Source organism: Aphelocoma coerulescens, chromosome 1, assembly GCF_041296385.1.
Source record: "Aphelocoma coerulescens isolate FSJ_1873_10779 chromosome 1, UR_Acoe_1.0, whole genome shotgun sequence".
NCBI classification, from domain to species: Eukaryota; Metazoa; Chordata; class Aves; order Passeriformes; family Corvidae; genus Aphelocoma; species Aphelocoma coerulescens.
In genome coordinates, this window is record NC_091013.1 from 3,852,732 (window position 1) to 3,874,668 (window position 21,937).

Sequence of the window (21,937 nt, forward strand, 5' to 3'; positions counted from 1 at the left end):
CCGGCCGGACCCCCGCGGATCCCGGGGAAGATTTGGGGAACCCCCAGCCCTGAGAAGGCCTCGGCGACCCGGGGGATGCCCAGCTCACACCAGAGCACAAGAACGCGAAATTAAGCAGAACTGGTTCAAAATTTGTCCCTAAGATTGCCCTAATTACCCAAAAAATTAAAAAGGGTGCGGAGAGAGGCGCAAAGGAGGACCCACCCCCTTGTTCTTGTCTCCAGACCTCTTTGCACACCTCCGATGGAAAAGTCTGGAGCCTGCACGGGACTGGTCTCCATGGAGGACCAGGTCTGAGAGCCACAGGTACATTTCTGTGCAGACAGGTGATGTGTTTAATTACCAAAACATCCTGAAACACCAAGTTCCTGCTATTCGTAGTGCTCTGGGCTGGCAACTGGACCCTACAGGACAGGCAACCTCACGGTCCTTCCGTGGAGTAACTAATTCCATTAGGGTAGATAATGCACCTTTTGTGTCTGATGGGGTAGGTATCAGCAGTGCTGAGCTAACTTTGGACTTGATGATCTTAACAGTCTTTTCCAACCTAAATTCTGTGATTTTGTGATGGGATATGTGAGGGCTGCATATACAGTGAAGTCCATGCTTGCTTTGTGGTCACCTGCACATTCTGTGAAACTGAAGCTTTCCTTCTTGAGAAGCCTCCATGATGCGTCTGATCTAAAACAGTTTCTGAGTCCTCAGGAAAGGCAACAGAGGTGGAAAATTCTCACTAAACACAACTGTGCAGTTTACAGATTCACTTTGGTCTTGGCAGGATGTTCCTGGAACATGTAATCTAAATTTTGTTCCAAACCTTTAATACCTGGAAACTGAGAAGTTTTCTTAATTCTTCCTCTTTGTTCTAAATTCCTCCAACTACTCCATGCAAGTTCTTAATTTTTGGTATTTCATCTTCTTGATGGTTTAATTAATGACAAAATTCATGTGCAAGAATTCAAAAACCTGATCTGAGTTTCTTCAAATGGTCACCCTCATACTTTAAAAAATGACATTTCTGTTGTTTGCAGTGAGAAGATAATCTGCTCTTGTTAGGACATGACCTCCAGGACTTATCTTCAGATACAGACAAAGAAATATTTCTTTGACACCAATTCTGCCACCCTCTTCTTTTCCTTTCTTTAATTTTTTAACCTTTATCAGTATATTGTATCTTGATGTTTCCATCCAATCTGATGATGCTTCATTTTCTGCCTGGCTCTTGATTTATCATTCCACTAATTAATTTTGAATCCAATGATTAGAGAGACATCATTTTTCAATGCAGGTTTATGGTGACCCCTACTTAATCTTTGCCTGCATTCTGCATTATCACTTGAAAACATCAAACTAAATCTAACAAAGACATTTTAGAGCTCTGGAATCCCTTTCTGTCCCTGCTTCAATCAAAGGGAAGCACCTCAGTTGTCCTGAATGGGGTTGTGCTGAGTTACATCATTCTTAAATATTTATTCTTGTATTTGAGAAATACAAGAGATGTTTTAGGGTGAGAAAGGAGAGTGACTTTCAAAAACTTTTCTGGAGCGGGTGGGTGGTTGGAAAGAAATTAAAACAATCAAAAAGAAAACAGAGCCCAGAAACTTTTAGGTGTGCATATCCCTTGAAGGCATCTTTTCCCAATTTACATCTCCAAACCTGCCATTCCTGACTTCAGCCTCAGTGGAGAATTTCCACTCCTCATCTTTCAGGTACATTATCAATCTCTCCTGTACATTATTGATTTCATTTACAAAGCAGGGCTAAAATGATGACTAATGATTCAACATACTTGAAAATATTTTATCTACTAATGAAAACATCACAAAAATTTTTGCCTCAGTAAATACAGCATGAAGTGGTAAAAGGGAAAAGCAGCAATTGCTAAATTTAACGTCTTTACCACCAAACAAATAAAAAAAAGGACAGAAAATGAAGATAAATCTTCCTGTGGAAGATTAAACAAACCATGATAAAGAATTCCATCAGGCACTTTCAATTTATGAATTACCTTTTACAACACAAACTCACTGCTGGAGTGACCAGCAATGGGGATTACTGAGACTGTCCTTACCTGACTTGTTCTTGCACTCGATGTCGTAGCCGGTAATGGGGCTGTTGCCGTCGAAGCCCATGGTCCACCTGAGGGCGATGCTCCGAGCTCTCACCTCCCGGATCTCTATCTCGGGGGGGTCGGGGGGTTCTGGGCAAACACACACACACAGCTCTGCTCAGAACAGACCCCGTCCTCTTAACAGTGTCACACCAGCCAGCGTGGCACTGGCTCAGCCTTCCTGGCATTTCTCTGGGCACTCACTGGGACCCTGATCCTGTTAATGACCTGCTGGAAGCACTCAGCACTTTTCAGTTCAGAGTCACTGGTGTCATCTTGAATACTGGCTCCTCTTTAACCTTCGTGGTTGCATTTCTATAAAATCCCTCCAGCTCGGACTTTCATTCCAGGAAAGATGTTTTACCCCAAACACCACCTTTCACTGATACTGCTATCAGTGATTTTACACAAAATATGATCATAGAAATATGAGTACTAAACTCAAAAGTGCTAAATTTGGTGGGGAGAGGGAGTAAAATTTCTATCTCTTTGAGTGTGTTTAAAAGTCTTAGTTCAATAACAGAATAATTTGATAAAATCACTCGAAAAGCCTCTTTCTGCCTCTAAAGATAATGTTATAAATAATCAGCACTTAGACCCCTTCTAATGTCCCTTTAAATTGTCATGGCAGCTTAGATGAGCAGTGGTGGAACTGCGAACATGTCCCCAAACTCCACCTGAATTTTTCAACAGGGCTGCCCTTGGCATCTGCTGGAATTTGCTGCTACTTAGAATCAAGGGCACTGAGAGACAAATCTGCAAGTTGTAGGAATTTGCTGTGTGCAGGCTCGGAGAGGCACAGGAGGAACCAGCACCACACGGGAACGAGCAGTGGCCAGTGGCTGAGTCCTGCCCGTGCCCTGCATCTCAAATACTGTCACCTTTCCAAGACTTGCTGTTTCTGCCCTGTGGGAGGGGAACCCCAGCTCCAGGCAACATAAATTCCTAGAGTTTGGATCATGCAAACTGCTCTCAATTTATTTTGACTGATTAAACATGAGATATTTTGCTTGAAGTTCCACAGTAGGTTTAACATTTTTCTCGAGATTAAGTAAGATCACTTTTGCTTTATTTCAGACCTGGGTTTGAAGCACATTTGTTCTTTAAAATCAAATGCAACCTGCTCTCCCTCAGTCCTCCATATCCACAGTCCTTACTGAAGATACTGGTTTTAAGTATCCTTACCAATTGTCAACTATTGTAATTAAGAAAAAAAATCTAAATAATTCTTGCACATCTAGAAAGACTCAAGCTTATCTTTTATTTTGATTTAATCTGTGATGCTGGAAAAGGAAAGACTGAAAATTTTAATGCAGCTGCTCATTTCTTTGACAATGAGGAACACAATTAGGAATCTGAACCTCCCTCCCCCCAGCAGATTTCTACACTTCCTGTCCTACAATAGCTGTGGGTTTTTTTCCTTGTGTTGTCCTCTCCCTACCTTGCACAGTGAGCTGAATTATTCCACGGTCCTCCCCGTAAGAATTGATGGCATGGCAGGAAAAGAAGCCAGAATCTTCACGCACAGTTGGCAGAATCTATAGGAGGTTGGAAAAGAAGTGATGGATTGAACAGCACGCAGAGAAAATAAACCAACAGCTTGTCTGTGTGGCTCAAGAAAAATCGTGCAGACTGTTCTCCTCGACAGCAATAAATAGATATTGCAGGTTACACACATCCATTTGCATAGGAAAGCTTCCAAAATACTGAGATTATCAAAGCCAGCAGCACCTGGGCTGAGGACACAGGCTACCAGCTCTACATGTGTAGTCAGGAGCTGGAGCTCCACCTATTCCTGCTGCTTCTCCTTAGGAGCCTTGTTTCCAGTTCCTCACAAGTTTGCCAAGTGTTTAACTGTTGGCTGAAATTTGCCATACAAAATGGTGCTTCCTGCTGCCTCCAAATTTTTCCAGCTATTTCTGAAAATAACTCAAGTGGCTGAAGTCTGTGTGGAGGAAATAAAGGTTCAAACACTGGTGGTGAATCCTGTAGTGTTCAGCATGGTGCCTCGTAATAAAGTTTTGTGTGGTCTTTCTTTTCAATTTGTTGTTTAATAGCAAGGAAATTTATATATAATATTTACAAACGTGGTCATAATAGTATTTTTCTACAGGGCCACTGCTTCATTCCATGTACAATAAAGAAGGAATTTTTTTTAAATGAGCAGATATTTGAAATACCATTTCTTTCTCATTGTTCAGTGTGCTGCTCCACAATTTATTTACTGCACATGGCTCAAACTGTGCCCTGAAAACAGACGTTCATTTTCTCACACCATTTTCTGTGAATTCACCCATTGCAGAAACACGAGTGAATTTGTTTTCATCAGCCCTGACACCATGAAGAGCATTGCCACCATTTCATGTAGGGAATTAAGGAAGCAGATGTATGACAACGTTTGTGGCTGCTTGACAAGTTGCCACATATTAGCTGAGCCATGGAAACTCCACGTGCTCTTTATTCCTCAGCAAGACCCAGGTGATGTGAGCACAACTCCCAGTCACCACTGGTTAAGATAAATGGATTAATTTCCCACTTGCTGTAAGGAAATTGGAGAGTTGTCTGAGATGTGGCAACTTGTCAAGCTGTGTTCACTTGCACGTGTGGCTGAGCTTGGAGGCAGGGAAACAAAAATTTCCAGAGCCCAATTTGAGACATGTAGGGCCTTTCTCCTTCCCCCTCAGAGTCCTGAGCAATAAATAACCTTTCATGTGTTCATAACAGCTTCCACTGAGTTAAGCTGCAGCTGGGAGGGCTTCGTACTTCTGCAAATCAGACTCCAGGGGCTCAAGTCAAGTGCCCAGAAAACAAAGAACACACAATTATTGGCCGCCTGTGAAAAGTTTGGTCTCAAAGATCAGCTTTGCATCACACAGTGCCATTCATTACTCAACCCTAATTCAGCCCCAGAGAAAATCCAAGTCCAGCCTCACTGAGGCAGGGGCCCTGCCGAAAGAATAAAAGCTGAGTACACAACTAAAGATCACATCATCATGCAAAAGCACTGAGCTCAGAGCTTCAGAGACAGCCTTAATCTGGCATTTTCTACTTTTTGGCTCGTTTTGTCTCTCAGAAGTGAAAGGATTTGTATGTAACACATGCATGGATGTAGAACGCCCCTGCTGTACCCAACTGCCTCAGAAGAGAACTCTCCAAGCAGGTTTCCAGCCCTCCAAATAGAAATATTGTTGTGTATTCAGGGGTTATCTTATTAAAGTCAACAAGAAGAATGATGGCAGAGAGGCCTAGGGGTCTATCCTATAACTAAATATTATCAGTATCACAGAAATACTAATAGGAACAAAGTCACACATAGAATTAATTCCTCCTCATGGAAATCAATGACAAAGGTCTCTCACAGAAAGCAAACCCAGAATTTTACTGGATACGATCCAACGCAGTTTTTGGCTGGAAAAGAAAGAAATTTTTCATAGGAGTTACACTAGAATTTAGACAATAATCAGACAGATAATAAGTTCCTTAGGCCTGATAAATAATTTTTAAAAATGTGACTGAAAGTTGATAATCGAGATTTTTAAGTGAAAATATCAATGATTTTTTTCTTGAAAGATTCTTTTAGATTTCACAAAGGCACATGTAAAATAACACCCTGAATCCAGTGACTCACCTGACTTTATAAAGTGGTCTCACAAGCCCCAGCAAGTGAAAGGGAGGGAGAAGAACACTTTAAAAAGGCAGCAGTTTTATCTCAAAGTGGTTTAGTGATTTTGGTGAGGGTAAGTGTGACACACATCAGAAGTTGGGGTCAGATACTTGCCAGAGCTCATCAGCAGTTTACTGAAAATGATCTGGGGAATTACAGGCTAAGGCTGCTCCTGAGACAGAAAGGATGCAGGGCTGAGCCCGGCTCACTCTCCTGCTGCCTCTGGAGTTTTGGAAGAGGGAATCTTTCATTTGGGATGGATTGCAGAAGTTTCCTATCCCTCGTCTTGCTGCCAGCTATCCAAGCCATGGCTGGGGCTCTGGTGTTGTCAGGCTGGCCCTGCACCTGAATCAAAACCAAACCCAGCACACCTTGACATATCTGGATGATTTGGGGGCCAATTTGTTTTCTTACCTGCAGGGTAGAGATCACTTCATCCCCAACTTCCTTGGTGGAAACAAGGTAACGGGACATTTCAGGGTTAATGATCCGGTCTTCCTTCTCCCAGCGGACTATGATGGGTTTCTCTCCATGAGCTGTGCAGCTCATCTCCTTCTTTTGGCCTTGAGTTGCCAGGGTGGTGTTTGGGTAGGAAGTTATCATAGCTGGAACTAGAAACAGACAAAACAAAACAAGGTTGTTCCTCAGTCAGCTGGAAGGTCTGATGATACAAGGCTGGCTCTTCAATCTGTGTCTCACTCAGCTTGTCTGTATCGACATAAATGTGAAAAAGTATTTTACTTTCATTCCTGTGTAAGAAAACTGATGGACCTCAAAGGGAACTGAGCAGAAAGGAGTTGGAAATGGACAATGGAAGGTGTGAATTCAAAGGAAGCCTGTCCTCATTTGTTTTGCTGCTCACAGGGTGACTTGCAACATAATTCAATATTCAATATTCACAGCACATAAAGGGACTTCAACTAATAAGCATTCAGGTATGTGGACAATAAAGAACTGATGAAAATGTCTGCTTCCTTCTGATGAGCTGCTGTTCTACTTGCTGACTGTTATATGTTTTACCAGTGTGTGTGACAGTAATGATCTATCAAAATGAGGGCTCAATTAAACCAGGAGCTGCACAAAATTAAAAGAAAGGCTCTGCACCAAGGAGCTTACAGACCATGCATGTGTTGAGTGCGTAGCTGAACTGTACTGAACTGAAAGTATAATTAAACTGACAATAAACCTAGCTAGATTCGAGTTTTTATTGTACTCAGAAGGTATTTGCAGAACAGTTTGGACATATCTGTCAACTTCATTAACCATTCTTTTAAAAAGGGCTTAAACTTTAATGTTGAAAAAAGTGCTCTCTTTCTAGCAAGAATAATCTTAAACCCTAAGTATTTTCATGTTTTGGAATTCAAATTTCCTGCAAACAGGAATAAAAAAACCTCCTTGGAATGTTTTACTGCAAACCCCAAACATGGCATCTTTGAAACAGGATGGTCTCTTTGGTGGCCTTTGCTGTCCTTTCTTCCCCACATGGTTTGTCCACCAATGAATGGCATCTGGATTTCTGTCTCTAGAAAGAATCAAAGCCCATGAATCTTCCAGTTCAGGCCCAGAAGAAGCTGGAAGGCTGGGCAGGACACAGAGCTGTTCCTTCTGAATGAATCTGTCCACTCCTCTAAAGCACATGAGGCATTAGCAATGAATCCCTTCCCTAAGCTCCTGCCCTCCAGGGCTGCCTCCTGCAGTAGCCCCAGTTCCTTGTTTTTATGCATGAACAGTTGCCTCTTCTTATCAGAACAACTCACTCCTTCCATCTGAGCTTCTCTGGGCCCTGTTTGAATCAGATGACTCTGGCAGAGGATCTGATTTGATCAGGCTTTCCCCCTGCTTAGATGGTGTTTGTTGCCGCCTAGCAGAATAAAAGTCCTTATTTAAATGAATTACTTTAATTGCCATCCCATAATGTTAATACTTGGTGGCATGACCTTTTCACATGCCAGAGCTGTTAATGCTTGCACATGACAATATGTCAGGATGCAGCCCTTTCTGTTCAAAGGCTTCCTGAACCAAACCAATCCGACCTGGAGATTAAAAACGCCTGTGGAGCCATGGGTTTGAGTTTCCAATGGGATCTAATTCCAGGAGCAACTCTGAGAAAGGTCTTGTGTGAGGCAGGAGGCTCTACATGCACTAGTGATGAGGTACATCTCGTTTAACTGTTTGGGTATTAGGTACTCATCAATTTTGTTCAAGAGGAGCATTTGAAGAGAAAGAATCATCAATAATCAAAATAGAAAATTAGGATGAGTCTGATTCCATATTCCAGAGAATGAAAATAACCTCAGTTTCACCTGGTGTGTGCCCATGTACCCACAAGGAGGTTACTTTGAGAAAGTTGGGTTTTTGTGCCCATCTGCTTGTTCCTCCAAACCCAGAACAACCAGGGCTATGCGGGATCACAGAATCATTTAGGGTGAAAAAGACCTCCGAGACCATCCAGTCCCAGCTGTGCCCAATGCCCACCTTGTCCCCAGCCCAGAGCACTGAGTGCCACCTCCAGCCCTTCCTTGGACACCTCCAGGAATGGGGGCTCCAAACCTCCCAATGCTTGACATGCCTTTCCATGAAGAAATTCTTCCTGAATTTCTTCCTGAAGTAGTCCCATACAACCTTTTATGCATTTTGTTCAATAAGAGACCCAGTTCAAAAGAGTGCCAGGCTATTAAGGAGTCCACACTACCACCATTAGCTTGTGCCACCACCTTTCTTCCTTCCACAATGTCCCCAGCCTCCCACACATCCCTTCCTCTGCACATCTCTCTCCCCTCAGCACAACATGCTCCAGTCCCCTTCACCTGTCCCTCTTTCCTCCTGCTGCAACCTCCTTGGGTTCTCACATGTCACCTAATCCCTAATTTTCCTCCTCCAGCCTCATTTCCCATCCCTAATTAAATCAGCCAACCTCCCACGCCACCTAAGGGGTTTTCCCTACAGATACAGTCCTCCTTCCCATCAGTATCTCCTGCTTGGAGTTTCCCTGGTGATGGTGAAAATGTTCTGAGCCCACGCAGGAGATGAGGGGTGAGGGGTTTGTGCCTCCCCACGAGGTACCAGAGCTCCTGTGCAGGTGAGCCTTGCCCTGGCAGGTCCACCCTCCTTGTGCTTCATGACCAGGAGCACACAGGAAATGGGACATCTGGGCTTGGATTGAAATCCCACAGACATCCAGGAGCCTGTCCCAGAGACTCCTGCCTCACTTTTAGGTCCTGTGCTGGGTGACAGGGTCAAACCAAACACCATGAATCCCTATTTTGCTTTTAAAAACCAGAGGCTACCTTATAAATCTCATTTCCCCCCCTCCACCCCCCAACAAACTTTCTTAATACAAGCAGCAAAAAACATGTAAAGAAAGAGGACTTTATTCCTCAGATGCAGCTTTATCCCTGCTTATCCTTCGCTTCTTCTCACATAATCTTCCACACAGATTCCTTATTGCCATAGCAATGCCTCACAGCTAAGTATTTCCCCTTCCTCCAAAGCTGATTTCTTACTCTTCACAATTTATCTCCAATGATCCTAAACCATAAGCTCTTCCTTTTATCTTCCTCTATGTCAAAAGATTTCTGGTAACAAAGCCACATTCCCAAGGATATTTTAGGCAACATATTTCTTCATCCTCCAACTATCTTTAATCAAATTACTGATGCAAATAACTGAGATAAATATGCTGGTTCTTTACTGACAAAATAATCTAGAAAACTGTAAATAAGCAAGCTAAATCTGCACTACATATGCATGAGATATTCTCTTAGGACGTCTTAAAAATAAATAAGGGCATTTAGAAATGTATCAAGATGATTCAGATGCCATATTAAGTGTGTCTATGCCTTATATCTCTTCAAATGTGCATTATATACAGACACATAATTATATTTTTATATATATATTTATATAAGAGAATTTTGGCAGGGAAAGGCATGATGCTCTGCAGGTTCAAGGAAGGGATATTGTCATGTTCCACAATTTTGGAGTAGTTTCACCATGGGACCAATAAATCAAATTCTGTTTTCTCTGGAGTTCTCCATTTCTTTGAGGCCATGTGGTTCTGGGCACAGTTAGAGATCTATTGGTCAAAACTGGACAAAGTAGAAGCCACAATTTATAAATCATGGCAATTTCCATTTTCAAGGTATGCATATCTCTGCCAGCAGCATTAATCCAGGAGTTTTCTCTGTTTAGAGTTGGGCTTTCTTTTGGAAAGCTGATTTATTAGCTGCTTTTCACAGGTCAACTCATTATTTTCCCCTTTCTCCATGGCAACCCAGCAAGAAATAATTAAAACAATATTTAATTATATTATTATTATATTAAACCATTATTTATTAAAGCATTAAATATTATTTTTATACTAATGCATATCAAAATATTAGATTATATAATCACATTAATTAGCAAGTATATTGCTTGTTAATATAATGATTGCTTTATAGTATTAACAACTTTGTCATTAAAATTGAAGTGCAAAATTCAGTAGCCAGGGTTATACTTAAGAATTGTGGGAGTGGCTCAGACAAAACAAGAACTTTTTGTCCTACTCTTGAAGAAAACTGAATCGGGGCCTTTCCTAAGATTCAGTAAAAATTCCTTGACCTGACTTATTTTTCTCTGCCACTGCTGAGTGTTTCATCAGGAACTGAGTGCAAATAAAAGTGAAAACATTGAATTACCTTGAGAAAGACCAGTCTTATTATCCAGAGTAATGAGGCTGTAGGAAGTTGGGTAAAGCTTGTGAAGGGTATCAGAAACTTTTGAATCCTTTTAGAATAAATCTTTATGAATTAATAGAAAACAAAAATTCACATCCATTTAAGAAAATTATGTAGAGAGCTGGGAGGGAAGGAGGGAGGGAGGTATCTTTTCTCTCTTTCAGCTCATAGATGGAAATAGCCACGCTGGAAAAAGCAAATTAAAAATCTCCCTGTCTTTCAATTTGTAATTAAACACTAAATATCCATGTATCATTCAAAAATGATTGTAAGACTGACTAAAGTTCTCAGTATTTTTAAGAATTATGGTCCTTTCCAACCTTAAACCATTCTGGGATTCTGTGATTCCCCTGGTCTGAAGATCTCTGCCCTGGCAGGGTGTTCTCATGATTTGGCTCCATCACTGGATCCTGCTCAAACTGGCTGGTTTGGGGAAATGTCTGTGAGCATGAGGGATTCATCTTGCAAACATTGAAAAAATATTGAAAAAATGAATTGAAATTCCAGTTTAACATTTAAGCCAAATTCAGCTGTCCTTTCATTTTGGTCAGCCACAGTGAGAACACTCTTCTCTCCGTGACAAATGGGATTTTCCTACCTCAAAAATTCCCTCTTCCTCCATCCACTTTTGCTCAGGCAAAAAAAGCCATGCAAATACATTACTTACATTTAAGGGAGCCCAGCTATCACAGTTTTATTTGTTGATATATATATTTGTTAATTTACTTTCAAATTTAGTAGACTTCCAGGAGTCAGTGAGAGCTTTGCTAAAACTCATAACTTCAGTTTTCCCTTTCTGATAAAAAACATTCGGGTTTACTTAAATAACATCTCTCTGGAATTCAAATGGTGAAGAAAAGAGAATTTTAAATCAATAGAATTTCCCAAACACTTCAATTTAAACCCATAGCTCCTTGGTAAAATTCTAGCCTGTTCAGCAGATGAAAATCATGCTCAGTTCTCATCTTCAAGAGATGCCCAAGATCAGGGAAAAAATTCTGTGTCTCAGAGGGTCAAAAATATTTTAACACAAAAATAAATATCCCATTTTTATGTATATGAGTTATGTGTTATTATAGTGGGCATATAATTAATGACAGGTTCTTTCTACCAATATTCACTAATTTTGAAAATAACTTCACATTTGGGACCAACTTGTGTTTTTTTGTTGTGAAAACCTCCTCAGAGACATGTTTGCTTAGGATAAATATTTTAAAAAATTCAATTTGGATTGTTTAATCATTTCATGGAGGTGATTTTAGAATAGAATATTTTACTCTATTGCTTGGAATTAGTAAAGAATTTGCTGTGCATGCAATACAACTCTTAGATAGAAACAATACTGGCTGAATTGTGCCAGTAATCAATATGGCATGAATTTCAAATTTTAAAAGCCAGTGTTTTGAAATTTATAGCCACTGACGTTTCAGATTAGAAAAAAAATAATTTCAAACATGTAAACCTGAGAAATTCGAGGAGAAAAGTAAAGATTTGATGAATTCATGTGACAGACTGAATTATTTATTCAGCTTTAGTTTCAGGAGTCTGTAGTGTATAGGAAATAAATTCAGAAAATGTATTGATAAATATATTCCTGAAAATATTTTTTAAATACAACTGGAGAAATCAAATTACCTTCTACCTCTAACCTGCCCTAAAAGGAAGGCTAGGAGCTTTTTAGATGTTTTTGTATGAATGGATTTCTGCACAATAGGCAAGAGATTCCTTAGCACTTCTATAAGCAAAATAATTTTCTGACAGAAAAATATAAACACCAGCACTGCTGTGTAAAAATAGAGAAATTAAACACAGACATGACAGGTCCTGTCCCAGCTTCATAAGTTTGCATCATAAATCCCCCACCAAAACAAGAGACTCAGTGGTTTGTAAAAACTGCATTATTAGGGCACCCACAAAGGCAATCCCTGGGGAAAAAAGATCTAAAAATAAATAAATACTGTGTGGGGATGAATATGGATTCTGTCCTTCCTAAAATACCATTTCAGCCAGCTACTCCCCTGGTCTAAATGAAGTTACTTTGCTTATAAATATTATTCCAACATGTGTTTCCAAGCTTGAACAGGCCTTGTTTGATGCTGAGCTTTAATAAAATGACAATGATGTCTTGAGTCCTTGGCAGCTCCACCAGCACCTCCTGATCTGATTGAATGTGTCAGGGCAAAGGCTGTGAACATTTAGGGTTCATATCTTATTCACTCAGAAGTGGTTTCAGGTCACATTAGAGGAAGAGAGGTTGATTTATTTTGCATGACAACTATGAATTTTAACCAAAAGACACATTAATAAAATAAAAAAGGGCTTTTCTCTCCAATCACAAAGGCAATTCTTTCCTCTTCCTGAGGTCTTTTCTTGCATTAGTTCTGTGTTTTTACAGTGCAAACTGATGGCTTCAGATGATACACAGGAGGCCAGCAGCTGCTGCTATTTCTTGGTCTTTCCTTTGACTTTGACATGGTTCTGAAAGGAATGTGACTTTCTCTTGCTTTGCCACAGAGCTTCAGTTCCCATTTTGTCTAACAGTGCTTCCCAGTAACCAAGGGAAGAGAATGGGGGATGATGAGCTGACAGCTTTGTCCCTTGCAGCCAGCTGTAGTAAAAGCCTGTGGAAATTTGTGACAAACTATGGGAACTCACACGAGGCACTGGGAAATCAGTCTCATCAAAGCTTGGCTAATTGTCAAAACAAAAATTAGTGATCAAAAATATTACCACATATGTAATTGTGATTAGACAAAGACCATCTTTCCACACAAGAAATTAATGGACAATATTAGTTGACATTGTTGGGAAGTGTGGTTGCCTAAAAATTAGCACCAGAGACATGTTTCTATTAATTACAAATTCCTTGGGCCACTTTCTATTCCAAATCAATTATGATCTTTCATCAGCCTGTTATAAAAGCCAGGCTGGAAAGAGCAGGAATGTTAAATAGTTAAAACTAGCCATACATAATTTTAGATAACTTCTCCAATGCTTTGATCTTAAATTGAATTCAGTCTGCCATCAAGATGGCATCAAGTTTTAATGCAAAGTGAGAGGGTTACTGCTATCATAATTGTAAAGCACAGCGCTCTAATTTTTGATGACTTACTGAATGCAAATCAGTTAAAAACAGAGACTGTGGAATCACATGGGAGAGTACTTTTTATTTATTTTTTTAACAGGTTTTTATAATTTAAACTCTCTGTGTCTTTTCATTAAAATCACCTGAACAGCTTACAAGTTTAAATGAAAAAAAAAAAAAAGGCAGAAAGTCACTGGAAAGCACAAGCTTTAATCAGAATGTATTTTATGACCCAGCAGCTCCCATAAGTCTTTTAGATTTTGGAGGCTGTGAAGTGACATGTGTAAATGTCCCTCCCAGGGGAAGAGAAGCAAACACTAATTGGGGTATTGACAGGTTTAAATGAAGCAGAAACACAAGAAGAAACTCTGGCTCCAACAAAAATGAGTATTGGGGAGCAGGGCATGCCGGGACATTAATGGTTTTCATTCACTGCTCACTCATGCAAGTAAATATACTTTTAAGCACGATGACCTGGGTCTATAACAGCTCAGTTCTGAGCTAAAAAGCCATGAAATACTATCTGCTGATGCATAGGAAAGAGAGCTCTGGTAGAACCAGTCTCCTCTAGCTGTTCAGAGGGAATTATACTTTTATTTTCTACATAGATGCAGATAGAGCAATATCACCTGATACTGTGACGGCAGGAACAGAACTCAAATATGCTTAAATCAGCAAGAATAAACTCTAAATGTATTTAGTAGCCAACTCTATATGAGTACATGAACACAAGCAATGTAAATATATATATTTTATGCCTATTAACGCTGACAGAGAGGTGTTATTGCACTGGATGAATATTCAAAAGCATTCACCTGGGCACGGGGGTCAAGCATGGTCATAAAACCCGTCAGTGCTTCACCACAACCTGTCTTTAGGTGGCTAAAAATTAGTCACTGAGGTTAGTCAAATAAGGAGTTTTTCTGTTGTGGACATTGAGGGGGGCAAAAAAAAGACCTTCCAGAGCGTCATTGGTCTTGTCCTAAAGGTGACAAACACCTTCTTATTGATGATAAAATGACCACAGGGGGAGCTGCTCAGACTCCTGCCACAAACCTTCACAAGTCCAGCTTAAAGTCAGGGAAATCAGGTGCTAAAGGTCTGGTGTCAAACTCTACATTCTCTTAACTAAGGAGATTCAGGATGTTAATAACTGCTACAATCCCAGGAAATTCAGGAAAGGAGAGGGAGGATAAGATCCTAATAAAAAGCTCTGAAGATACTTATTTTAATTTTATCTGGTTTATCCAGTAAAAATTCTGCCTCTCTTTAGAGAGACCATCTGGGAATAGTTTGGGAATGGTCTGACCACCTTGGTCTGCTTGTTTCTGCAAAACCAAAACCTTAATTCTCCATCTATTTTATCTTTTATTTTCCTCTATAAGGTCTAGTTTCTACTTTTACTGCTCAGCACACCAGGAGTTTCTAGAGGGAAAGTAAATCTCAATAAAAGCAGAGCATTTCCAGAAGAGTGGGGAAGCATCTTAAAGGCTGCACAGCCTAGGAAAAGCTGATGGGTAACTGGTGTGTTTAACAATTTTTTATTACCTGTCTCATGGAAAGAGGGAATTACTAGCTAAGAGAAACAAGGAGGGCTTAGAGAAGCACAATATTTATAAAGATATTCAGTATAATACTTATGTGAGATACAATCACCCATAAATTAGAAGCAGCTCCTACAGCAAAAAAAAAATCAGAAAGGAAAACTCTCACTTTTATTAAAATCTAAAATTAGGACCCTTCCTTGGGAATTTGTTGTGATTTTTCCATTCATTGTTATCATGTCTGTGCAGTGTTTTATCAAATCTGAAGGCTAGGCCTTTGTACTGAGTATTTTGGGACTGTTTCACTGAGCAGTTAATACACTTCCAGACAAAAGCAGTGGCTGACAATTTGGCTCCAGTGCCCAAACGTCTGAGGCCAGAGGAAGAGGACCCTAATTTGAACCTGGATTATAGTTATTTTGGCTCATTCAGAGCTGCCAATGTGCTCATCCAGCTGTGAGCCAGAGAACAGCTGAAAAGAAGTTTTAAAGCTAAATTTTACAGTGCTGATGTTGACAGTATTTTGCAGTCCAGGAGCCCTAGAGATTTATCACCTCTCTAACTTAGGTCAAGGTGTTTTTGTGCCTGCATGTGCACAGGCACGTGTGTGTGAGTAAGTAAAAAAAGGGGAAAAAAACCCAGTAAATATTTTCCACAAAGGCAAACAAGGAGAATTATTCCATTACCTGGAAAAAAAAAGGGAGAAACAACCCTCATCACCTTCTTCCCTTGACTTTCAGCTGCCCCGTGCATCCCTTTTTTCAATATGCTCTAAAAAGAAATGTTTCTGTTTCTCTGGAGACTGTTTTTACCCCTCAGCCAAGGGAAGGGACCATAAATACTCGTGTTTGAGGCAGGAGTAAATTACAGCCATCCATCTTGTGGACAAAGCGTGTGGCACAGGGCTGAGGGTCACTTTCCTCCACGGTCCCTTCCCACAGCACCAACCTTACAAGGAGTTCAAAGGACTTGGTTGATACATTTTTTTTCCCCCTTTAAATTGTGTTCCAAGGGAATAGAAGCTCCCATTACCTCTTCCACGTGCCCAAAAGCAGAGGCCAAAATGGCACTGCTGATAATCTAACCACCAGGAAAGCAAGAAGGAAGTCGTGTTTCTAAGCAAGGTTGGACATATTGTAGATGACAAATGCTGAATGTGATAAATGAAGCAGCTGGTTACAAGGGCAATATGAAAATGCTTCTTTGATTTTTTTTTTTTAATCAGATTGTCAACTGTTTCTTTTTTAATCAGATCCTTGAAACACACAAACACAAAAGCTGTGCTTAGATCTAAGCTTTCTCCCTAAATTATTAAATTATCTTCATTTGGCTTTAGGAAATCCAGGAAGTTTACGGGCTGATTTGGTCATTTTGGGTTTTGAGGGTTTTAAATTAGATTTCATTATAAAAAGAATAATCACAAAGATATAGTGTGAGTTTATGCACTGTATACCAACCTTATTAGTCACATACCCAGGGGGATTTTATGTTCAAGTTTTATTGCTTTTTCTATGATACATTTTAGAGTTTCTTGTAAGTTGGTAGGATGGCTTTTAGAACCACTCCTGCTGGGGCTTTGGACTCTAATTTATTTTTTTTTAATGAACAGCTAATTTCTTTGACCCAAAACTTTTTATGAGAACGTGGTCTCTTTGGCAAAAGGTGTTTCTGAGAAGGGTTTATTAGCTCAGCATTCAAAAACCAGGCCAACATGCTCACATCATCTTCAAAATGCAAATTCTGGCAGAAAAGGAAAAAAAAAAAAGCTACAGAAATTCATAAGAATTCTCAAGCTGAGTCTTTTTTTCAGCCAAATAATACTGGCAAAATCACCCAAATTCATGAAGCTAAAATCACTGTAAGGGACATGGATTTCCTGGTGGTCACCTGGGAATATATTCCCACCTTTTTAATTCTATGAGCAACTGAAAGAATAGTTTTGAAAAATGAAATATAAAACACAAGGTTATGGTGTTACTGAATGAGAGGTAGAAACTTTTTTATTCATCATGAAACAAAGTTATCATTAATTTCTAGTTATCTTTTAGTCAGCTTCTTATTTAATGGATGAATTTTCCTGTTTCTTGCTAAAAAGAGACTGCAGGAGTGCTGGGCAGGACAGTCTCCTGTTGTAGATCCACGCTCCTTCTCCTCTGCAAATAACTGCTCTAACCAAGCCCTTTTTGGTAGCTGTAACTAAAAATGTATCATATTACCTAAGATCCTGGAAAAAATATCCTGAGATTTCATTTTGAGAAGTTCTTGCATTTCTGCTCTCTGTTAACTGATGGAAAATCTGTCTGTTCTTTGGAATTTAACATGAAAAATCCCTCACTGTTGAAGTGCTACACCATTATCCCACAGTGTTTACTGAGAATTCACAATGGAAAGATGCTGGAAAATGATGTGACTTTTTAGCTTTCCTTACCAGTAAGATAAATTGCAGTAATAACAGTATCAGCAGGATGCCAAACTAATAACTGGATATGAATGTTCTAAAAAGGAAGATGCTGCCACTGTCAAAGCAGCTGCAACTACAACTCCAAAGTGGGACAAACCCAGTGGGTTCCCAGCATTTCAACCACATGCAAAGAAAAGAGTGATAAAAGAAGATTGTTTCTCCAGCCCAATTTATTTTCTTTTCCTTCTTTTCCCTCCAATAAATGGGTCATTGATAACATTGAGCAACTTCAGGATATCTTGTGGACATCAGGTTTTGCCCCCTCAGTTCCTAGGAAAGAAAATGGGGCACTGTTCAACCAGGCTGCTTTGTCTGAGTTTCCAGATGCAGCAGGTGTCTAAAAAAGTTTGTTCCATCTTCCTTTAGTATGGAATTCTGTAACTTGAATTACAGAAGTCTATTTTGAGGAGTAACTATTGAGACTCTACTGCATCACTTAATCATTGGAAAAGACTTCCAATCAAATCTCTAATCTACTGGTTGCAGACTTAAAAAATATGTAAAAATTTATATAAGCTATCTCCTCTGGATTAATTTTATATGGATTGAAATTTAAATGGCAAGTTCAAGCATCCAAAACACCCATAAAGAAAATAGCTGAGATATCCAAGCAATCTCCAGTGAGACTGTTGTGATCATGTTTGATGATACATTAATTACACAAACATTGTTTCCCCACAAGATAAGTTCTTTAGTAGAGAGAGTACAGGGTGCTCAGGGTTATGAAGTTGGTGAATGATACTACTTCTATCTTTGCCTTATTTTTGATCATGCACTTGATTAGAAAACAGTAAATGAAATGAAAATAAGTCCTTTGGCTAGTCCTTGCTGAATGCCACATTGGATACTCTCATTTTACACTTTTTCTGTGGCAAAATGAAGGATTTCTACTCTGTTACCTCCCACCTTCTTTGACAGATGTTGTTGTGTTCCTTCACTTATTTCTAGGTGTTCAAGTGGCTTTGCAGGATTGCTGAACATCGCTGAGTGCAACTGAGATCTTCCTAAAAGTGTGCCCTGATTGTCTACGCAGCAAATTACTCCTCAGATATGGGGTACATTTGCTGTCTCTTGAGTCAGCTGTATATCCAGAAAAGATTTAAACTAATACTTCACAAAGGTTTTCCAAGGATAACTTGGAAGCTTCTTAACGTTGTGTGGTTCCCGAAATGCTCCTATATTTATGCTGTGTACTTGACTCAGTTGCTCTGTTTGAGCAGCATCAACAAAGTGCCCAGAACTGGTCTTAAAATGAACAGCTCATTAAGAAGCTGAACTCCAGTGAACATTAAAAGAAATCTATATCTATATCTATATCTATATCTATATCTATATCTAATCTATATCTATCTCTCTCTCTATATATATATATATAAATGCAACCAAATCTGCAGCACTGAAGAAAAGAAAAGCCTTCTCAGCCTTCTGTCAGTTAAATGCATTTTTAATACTGCTGCTAACAAATAATAATCCATTGATTTTCCATCCTAAAGCTTGCAAAGTTGCTGGCAGCTCCAGTAACTCTTCCAATTTCTACTGCCAGCTCTGCAAGTCTCCCATAAATCTCACTGGTCTCTTTCACCTCTCTCTCCAGGCTGTTCCTTGCCTCAGATTTTGGCAGAATAAATTCTGGTAATGTCACAAAGCATCCCCTGCTCCTGCCTGAGAAGGCCCCTGTTGTGGTGTTTAATTAGATGATGTTCTTTGCAGGAGTGGGACTTTGAGGCAAAGAGGTGAAGAAAGGGTCACTGGTAATTTATTGTGTGTACTGGGGCTGAGCAAGCTGGTAACTGCAACACTGTAAGCCTGAATAATGAGTTTTGTAGGGAGCATTGGAAGGTTTGGTACTCCAGGTGAAAAAGAGGAATCTGAATCCTTATCTTGATCTTATTGAACCCTCTCAAGAAGTGTAAAACCAGGTCATCTGTCAAGAATCCCCATGTCATTATTTTACTGCTAAGGAAAGTTGTAATTCAAAATCAGTCTCTGCGACAGTTTTCTCTTTCTCTTTTGGGATCACTTAGAACCACAGAGTCCAAACATGTAAACTGTTACACTAGGAACTTTCAGCTTTAAATTTTCTAAAATATTTGCATGTCAGCTCTCTTGGACTGGCTTCAGGGAGGCTGATTGGCTCATATGTATCTTTCATATAAAGGAACATCAGCATCAGGAGCACATGGTTTCAATATTATCATGGAATTATAGAATGGTTTGGGTTGGAAGGGACCTTAAAGATTATTTAGTTCCACCCCCCTGCCACGGGCAGGGACACCTTCCACTGTCCCAGGCTGCTCCAAGCCCCAATGTCCAGCCTGGCCTTGGGCACTGCCAGGGATCCAGGGGCAGCCCCAGCTGCTCTGGGCACCCTGTGCCAGGGCCTGCCCACCCTGCCAGGGAACAATTCCTGCCCAATCTCCCATCCAGCCCTGTCCTCTGGCACTGGGAAGCCATTCCCTGGCTCCTGGCCCTCCAGCCCTTGGCAATTGTCTCTCTCCAGCTTTCCTGCAGCTCCTTCAGGCCCTGCAAGGCCACCCTGAGCTCACCCCAAAGCTTCTCCTCTCCAGGCTGAACAATCCCAGCTCTGGCAGCCTTTCCTCCCAGCAGAGCTGCTCCATCCCTCTGCTCATCCTGGAGCCTCCTCTGGCCTCTCTCCAGCAGCTCCACGTCCTCCCTGTGCTGGGACCCCAGGGCTGGGTTCTCAATCTTTGCAGGTGGGCCTCTCACCTGAGCAGGGCACAGGGGCAGAATCTTGATGGAGGAGCAAAGTTTGGGTATCACCCTTTGTCTGCCTCGTTACTGATGGCTAATTACTAAATTACTAATTACTGCATGACTAAAGCAGTGTTACTGTTACCATCAGAGCATCTGAAAACAGATTCTTGTGGATTACAAAAAGCACAGCTCTGGAGATGAGGGTATTGATGGGTCTTTGAGGGGGCTGTGTGCCAGAAGGTCCCACATAACCCTACGGAGGAGGCAGCACTGGAGGAAGAAAACTTCTGGCATCTCTGTAACAAGCAGCCTTTGCAGTCCTGGGGAGAACTGTTCCACCTTTCTGTGCCTGCAGAACCCCATGGCTCTGGGCAAGGATTTTGCACAGCTTCCTTCCAGCAGGAGAATAATCATTTTTTGCAGTTTGGTGGTGAAAGAAAAACAGGAGAACCAAAAATATATAGCCCAATAAATCGCCACTTGTAGAGTTCAGGAGGAAAACTGCAGAAGATGGTAACACTGCCAGAATCCATGGATGGCAAAAAGGGGGAGTTCAGCCCTTGTTAGTGAATAGCTCTGCCCTCAGGAATGTCAGCAGCAAAACCCACAGGCTGGCCATGGGCTTGAAATTTTTGCTGCATCATGGCAAGGATGAAACTGAGATTGCTCAAGTGAGGCCTCATGGTTGAAATTCTGGTCCTACAGAAATCTTGAGGAACTTTGGCACTGACTTTCGCTTGAGCAGGATTTAATTTGCTAAAATAAGAGTTATACTGGCAAGTTTCTTACCATCTTAATACCCAGCCCTCATAGAAGCTAAAAGGGAGTTGCTAAAAGAGAACTAAACTGTAGAATGTTAAAAGGACTAATTCCTTTCTGTTTATGTTTAATAAACAGAAGAAAATAAAAATCTCCCAAGGTGCTTAATACTGCCTGTTACTGTGCATATCCTGAATTCATGACTAATGCACTTTAATTCAGTCACAGGATATGCTTTAAACAGTTCAGTGCTGCATTATGTGCTGCACTTGAGATGTTCAAGATCTTAATTATTTGTTCTCTTCAGCATCCCTCACCCAAGAGCTAATGAAAAATTCTGTCGTGATGGTATTTTTTATGACACACATAGCTGTGACACGTGATAATTTCACAATCATTTCGAGACACCATGTGGTTTCTTTTGACATTTTGTGACAGGCTGTGTTATCAAGCACAATTGTTTGCACAGGAAACAACTGTAACACGTGGTCCCTGGGACATTATGCTATCTCCTGATAATGATGTCATTAACATGTGTATACTATAATTAATGACTACAAGAGCGATTCATTTGAGTAAGGCTTATGAATCCATTTCATCTAAAAAGGGAAAGAAAACCTATAATCATTTGGGCTCAGATCCTGAAAGCTACTTACTTGCAACCTGCTGCAGCTACGCTGGGTGACCCATTAATTGAGGCATATTAACCAAGAAGCATTTATTTCTCAGTTATATTACAGAAGCTTGGATTAGAATCATTATCATAATGATTGTTCTAATAGAGATCCGTGAGAGAAACAGGAACCTAGCAGTGCTCCAAACCCCTTTGTCACCCGATCTCCTACCAAGGGGAGCCAGGAAACAATTACAGTTCATCAGTG

The 21,937-nt window shown here is 40.4% G+C and overlaps 1 protein-coding gene across 1 annotated transcript in view; it reads right to left on the bottom strand.

Annotated features, from left to right (window-relative positions):
• DSCAM (DS cell adhesion molecule) overlaps window positions 1-21,937 on the bottom strand; it is a 444,019-nt gene that overhangs the window by 96,705 nt on the left and 325,377 nt on the right. Inside the window, exons 12-14 of the mRNA XM_069028212.1 lie at window positions 6,189-6,385; window positions 3,552-3,648; window positions 2,072-2,200 (exon numbers count right to left, since the gene is read on the bottom strand). Coding sequence (XP_068884313.1) covers window positions 2,072-2,200; window positions 3,552-3,648; window positions 6,189-6,385 — 423 coding nt within the window. The remainder of the gene's footprint in view (window positions 1-2,071; window positions 2,201-3,551; window positions 3,649-6,188; window positions 6,386-21,937) is intronic.